The sequence below is a fragment of the Quercus suber genome, unplaced genomic scaffold, assembly GCF_002906115.3.
Source record: "Quercus suber isolate HL8 unplaced genomic scaffold, Cork oak 2.0 scaffold_358, whole genome shotgun sequence".
Classification (NCBI taxonomy): domain Eukaryota; kingdom Viridiplantae; phylum Streptophyta; class Magnoliopsida; order Fagales; family Fagaceae; genus Quercus; species Quercus suber.
The window spans coordinates 227,336-233,632 of record NW_027069810.1 but is presented as its reverse complement, the minus strand read 5'-3'; the positions used below and the strand labels follow the sequence as shown (position 1 = coordinate 233,632).

The 6,297-nt window shown below is 32.9% G+C and overlaps 1 protein-coding gene across 1 annotated transcript; it reads right to left on the bottom strand.

The window, feature by feature from the left end:
- Positions 1-321: 321 nt before the first annotated feature.
- LOC112031015 (acyl-lipid omega-3 desaturase (cytochrome b5), endoplasmic reticulum) lies at positions 322-2,717 on the bottom strand. The gene is made up of 8 exons (XM_024063683.2): positions 2,152-2,717; positions 1,964-2,053; positions 1,777-1,843; positions 1,562-1,654; positions 1,262-1,447; positions 1,080-1,160; positions 812-949; positions 322-710 (listed from the first exon to the last, which is right to left on the bottom strand). The coding sequence occupies exons 1-8, from the start codon at positions 2,466-2,468 to the stop codon at positions 519-521; spliced, it is 1,164 nt and encodes a 387-aa protein (XP_023919451.1). The 5' UTR covers positions 2,469-2,717; the 3' UTR covers positions 322-518.
- Positions 2,718-6,297: the final 3,580 nt, after the last annotated feature.

Here is a 6,297-nt window from a genome sequence, read left to right as displayed (position 1 = left end):
TTATGTAGAAGGAGCCTAATGTCATGGCCTTGGATTTCTTTCAAATAATAAGCCGGATATTTTATTGAACTAGTATGCTGCGTGCACAATAGAACTCCATAACATATTCTAGGTGATAAGCAATTAATAGTTTTAATTTATATTCACTATTAAAATTACTTTTTTACATGCTAGTAAACAACTTACCACTTAAAATATGTTGTGAAAATAATATAGGTGAAACATTTCTCTTTATTTAAGAGTTTGCATCATGATACTACAGTTCCAAGTATTGCATTCAAGTATCAATATCATAGCACAATATATTCTTAGAGCAAGGTATGCCAAATATGACTAACTATTTTATACTTCATCATAACATCAAATCCTTTATCCATTGTGACTAAAAGAAGAGGACACAGTACTATTATTTTGGAAATAAATTGGAATGTCTGAAGTCATAAATTTGAAGCCAATTCGACTAATTCTGAATGTGAAAGAGTTCTGAAACAACTACTAACCACGCCCCTCTGAAAGAATCAATTTGACTTGCTCTTAGAAGATTTATACAATTCAATGTCAGTCTGATAGTATACGATCTCTCCAGAATCGTCGACATAGTGGTCTTCTTTAATGCTTCTTACTAGATTCTCGAATAAGTGAGATGGAAAAGGCCCGGATTTCTTTGGCTCACGATAATACTTCCCAAGCACTGGTTTAGCTGCCTTAGTCTGCAAGGTAGGCATTAAAATCATAAGAATCAATTCATTATGACGATAGTATAATATACTAGTCAAAAGTTATTTGCTAAGGTGATTGAAAAATTAAGTACCGCTTCCACTAGGTGATAATGCGGGATTTGAGGGAAGAGGTGATGTATAACATGAGTGCCAATATCATGGTGGATGTTGTTAAACCATCCATAATCACGATCAACTGTTGTAAGCCCTCCCCTTAGATAACTCCATTCCTGTCAAATTGCAGACACAAAGGATAATGAAGCCTTTGAATTAAACTATTCTTCTTAAGATGCTACGATTCCCTCCGAAGTTAAGTAATTAAGCCCGTTTTCAAATGCGTTATACTATCACTATCAGTACCTTGCCGCGGTACCAAGGAAGTTTCTCCTCATGACCATGGTGATGTAAATATGTCACAAAATCCAGCCACATTATGAAAATCTGTGAATAATAGTGGATACAAATAAGCATATTACAATTGGAGAAGAAGTATACTGTACGGAATTTTATGAATAAAGCAAGAAAAAGAGAAAATCACTCACCAAGTAAGGCATACCGTACAGCTTTAGCATTTGGATTGGACCTACCACAAAGGATAGACAGATAAGCAGAGCAACCATTGCAGACCAGCACAGAGTTGAGGTTATCACATCTTTCCTCTCACTGGGGGCGAACAAATTGCTGTGAGGGTTGAAGTGAGAACCCTCCTTCCCTGGAGCTCTCCACCACTGAGATGTAATCCACCACAAAATCAAAATTTAGCTGCTTAATTACTATCACAAGCAGATAGTTAAGTTGACTATTACTACAATTAAGGGTAAACAAAATATAAGCTTTCTCACCAGATAAATTGGGTATGCAAAGAGGGGTAAAGGCACTGTGAACCTCAGCATTCGAGTACTATGATTTAAACTCTTGTATACCTTCTCAGTCAACTAATAAAAATGAAAAAAAAAATAAATAAATAAAGACATTACAAAAAATAAAAACTAAAAGATAATATTCATGTTCACGGTTAATAAGAGCATTTTTTGAAATAATGGAACAGAAATAATACCGGAACCCATGACTCATCATTCTCCACATTCCCATGGTTCTGGTGGTGAGTTCTGTGGCTAATTCTCCTGTAGGATTCAAAAGCAGTGAAATTCGTCAAATGTCGACAAAAATTTAAAACTAAATCTTAACATAAGCCAAAGATTACTGAAAAGTTAATTAACAAACTAAGTTAATCACAAACCCACCATCCATGGTAAGGTACAAGAATTGAAGAATGCAATATATGCCCCACAACGCTATTTAGAATGAGGTTGTCAGAAAAGCTTCCATGGCCACTGTTCAATCGAAAACCAAACACAATGCAATCATATGTGAAAATCAGTAACATAGTTTTAGACATTAGAAGGCAAAGAATTGACAAGTATGTGATTACCAATCATGTCCAAGAACAAATAGAGCCCAGAACATGGTCCCCTGAACAGCCCAGTAAAGTGGCCAAAAAGTCCAGCTATTGAAGTAGATTGCAGCTGCTACCAATGCAAAGACCACAAAGACATCTCTGAGAACATAACACAGAGACCTCCATGGATTCTTGACCCAGCAATGCTTGGGAATGGCAGCTCGGATCTCAGCTATCTTAAATGGAGGCGGCGCACTTGGGTCGAAATATTCTTTTTGCTCAACCCCATGAACGCCATTATTAGTAAGCTCACCTTGTCTCTGCATTTCTTCAACAACTGGCTCCTTCATTGGCTCTGGATTTGGGTATTTTTGTGCAGACCCAAAAAGATGCCCCAGAGGAGAAGTGAAGAGTTGGAGGCTTTGATAAAACTCTGTATGGTTAAGGGTTGAGAGTTGAGACTTGACAGGCTTTTATGCTTTATAGCCACAATAAGGATGTGACACGCACGTGAGAGTAGAGACACAGAATCTATCTATCTCTGGATGCACCCTAGTTGCCATGCGTGTGAACAGAATCGATTACACTACACAGTAGTACACACATACAGATACACTCATGACTTGCACATTCTCATAGGCATAGCAGCAGCATACAGATTGTGTAATTATTCGAGGCAGTCTAGGCGTGATGGTGGAGAATACTTCAGAGACACAATCACAACAACTTTTACATGAAATTTAAATTTTACCAAAACTTTAGAGTTTACAGCCAAAACAATGATTACAACATACCATAGGTAGGGAGATATTTTTTGGTAATAACAAAGTCCTAAGAAATAAAAAAGTCAAAAAACAACTTAATCAAGGAATTTCTTCTAAAAAAAAAAACCTTAATTAAGAAAGTAAAAGTAACCTAAAATACAAGAAATTCGGTGCATTACACGTTTTGTTTTACATAAACGTAGAAACTTTGTGGGACCCAGCTAAAATTGAGGAAATTAGGCATACTAAACCATAATCTAAAAAAAACGTAATTATCTACGCCACATTATTTAGAAAGTGTGTCGTGTGTAGCAGTGTAAAACATAACTTGTCATACTTTTAAAAGTTACTACAATTTTTAAGTAAAGTTTATGGCACATTTTTGTGTTAAACTTCATATTGTGTGTGTGAGTGTATGTGTGTTTTCAAAAAATAAAATAAAATAAACATATAAATATAGCTCCCATGTGAGAAACACCCCTCGGGCGCCGGTAGTGTCCACTTTTATGGCCAATGAAAGTGCAATGTAATGTAAAACCAAACAATAAAAATATATCTAATTAGGGATGGCCATAGGGCAGGTACTTTGAAACCTCACCTTGCCTCGCTTCATGCCCAGACATTTTGCCCCACGGGTATCCAACTTGATTTTGAAAGGGTTTTTTTCCCCAACCATTAACTTTAATTGGGTTGGGTCTGGTAATACCTACACCACATCTACTAGGTTTGGGCACAGGAAAAAACCCAACACTATACTTGAATCTCCTAACAGGTCTGGTAAAATTCGTGATTGTCTTGTTGAGTTCTCGCTCTTAATGGGTTTTTTGCTATCCCTATATCCAATACACAAAAATTCCATTTTTGTGGGATTTGGGGGAGGTGATTAGTAAGCAATATTTATTGGCTTTTTTTTTTTTTTTTGAATGATGCAAAATTTAACAGATACAATTGTACAAGAGAACATTTTGCAATAAAAATAAAATTGAAAAAAATAAAGTACTTTTGCTATAACTACTAGACCATTGAACAATTATTTTTTAAGAGTTCCATCAAACTAACTCAAATATTTAGGAGGAACTCCTATTTTATAAGCTAAAATTTTTAATATTAAATATTTCTATATACTATAAAGAAATTTTCAAAGTTTTAGGACGATGTAGCTCCACCCCGGGGCTTCAACGAGAATTTTGGTAAAATAAGCTACTATTTTAGACTTTTGTGAACAGTTTTTTTAGTTGAAATTAAATTTTTTTGCTGAAAGTACAATAGATAAAGCTAAAAAAGTAGCTAAAATAGTACAGTGAGATCCATAAATAGTATCAAATTAAAAGTGCAATTGGGCCCATAAATAGTAGTAAAAGAAATTGAATAGTAACAAAAAAAAAAAGCTATATAGTAAAAAAAAAAGACTTTTTAAGCTAATGCCAAATACACACTTTTAGTAATACTGAAATACAGAACAATAAGGAAATTCACAATACAATTATTGATTTTTTTTTAAAAAGAAAAATGGCTTGTGAAATCGGCAAAGATGTAGTTGATTCCATTGTAAGAACTAAGAACAAAAATAAATAGTATACGCTAGTGCCGATTTCACTTTTTTTTTTTTTTTTTTTGTATTTAAAAAAGAAAAGTCAATTTCATTTTAAAATCCCAATGTTATTGCCTTTTTTTTTCACTTAGAAAATATGAGTAAATGTGAAATTCGCGGATTACACTTTTCAACAATATTGACCTTTTCTTTTTATTTTAATATAAACCCATTTACATGTGGGCCTACTCAATTATTATTGAGAAGAGCCCTGCCAATTCAAGTTACGAACATAGAAAATTTAAAGCATATGGAAAATGGGATATTGTGATGGACTGTAGGCCGTAGCAGTAGATTGTGTCAATTACACTTCTGCTTGATTTCAAAGGAAATATCTAAAACTTAAATTCTCTACTCCAACTACTAATATGGTAATATACCAAAAAAGATTTTGCACTTTTGGATTTCAATTTTGACGGGCAGCCGCGGTGTCAGGTAATAACGAGGGTGGTGGGAGACTGGTAGGACTATCGTGTGTATATATATATATATATATTTAATATACCTTAGTTAATTTTAATTTTAAATTAATATGGGTCTTTGGACCACCCTAAAAAAAAAAAAAAAAAAAAAAGACCTTAAACACCCTTAATAAAAATTGAGCCCATTAAAAATAAAATTCAACCTCTCCAAAATTTTGGTCTATTAAATGTTGAAAAAAAAAATTACAAGAAATGCGATGTTCACAATATTTTTATAACAAATCCTAAATAAAAAGTTGTTACTGGTAAATAAAAAAAAAAATTAAGTGGTAAGTTCAAATTAGAATTAGTAATATAATTTTACCATAACTATCGATATACAATAGTTATCCCTCTACTTAATTGTTATCCAAAAATATATAAAAAATTGACAGACCATGCATAGTTAGAATTTAGAAGACTATTACCTAAGAACCAATTCTCCAGGCTGTATCACTATTATCACAAAAAACAAAAAACAAACCAGCAACTAGCTTTCCTTAACATAATATAATATATATATATATATATATTATTTTTCTAATTTCTTTAGTTTGTTTATAAAAGTTTGCATGAAAAACACTTTACACTACTTTTAGCATGTGTGGAAATTCAGAATGTACCTTGATTCATTCACCTTGAAAATTGAAGTTGCTCTGGCCAGCCAGCGCCGCACCTGTGGTTTGCATTTACTATTCACAAACAAAATATCAAAGAATATTTAATTAAAAACAAAATCTAATATTTAATTGAACCATAAAAAATAAAAATAAGAACTCCGTCCATTTTATTTTTCTTTTTTAGACCAGTAGGTAGGGAAACCTCTGTCCAGTTGATTTGCATTTTGCAGGCATAAAAGTTGTTTTGGTGATTTGCATAAGTTGAATGGTTATTGTTTATAAGAAGAAAAATAAAAGTTGAATGGAGTATATTTTTCAATACTTATCATTAGAGAAAGGGAAAAATTGAAGAAATCACAACGGGAGAGCTAAGCCAACCTTGCTCTTGAAACCCTAGGAAAAAATCGAGGATGAAGGAGATGGAGATCTTTCCCATAATTTTAATTTAAAAGGGTGAATCTAGCTATATTGACTTCTCTAAAAGTATGAACTAAAATGGAAATCATAAAATGGTCCAATGTACTCCTAAAGATTTGTCACTCAAAAAAGGAAATTCTATGGATTTATATGGTTTCAATTTTATCGGATGTCCCTGAATGGATATATCCTAAAAATTTAAGTCTAATTTTCTCCCAACTTTTCTTTCTTTGTTTTCCATCCACCTTGTTTTCATTCCAATCAAACATACACTTAGTTTGTTTGAGAATGTCTTATTTAGCTTTTTACTGATTTTTTTTTTTTTT

What these genes read in the sequence shown, in the direction of transcription:
- LOC112031015 (XM_024063683.2), bottom strand. Translation starts at nt 2,468, where the DNA reads ATGAAGGAGCCAGTTGTTGAAGAAATGCAGAGACAAGGTGAGCTTACT. An exon ending in TGTACGGTATGCCTTACTTG is followed by an intron (nt 1,161 to 1,261) that starts GTGAGTGATTTT and finishes TATTATTCACAG; the next exon opens with ATTTTCATAATGTGGCTGGA. An exon ending in ATTATCACCTAGTGGAAGCG is followed by an intron (nt 711 to 811) that starts GTACTTAATTTT and finishes CCTACCTTGCAG; the next exon opens with ACTAAGGCAGCTAAACCAGT.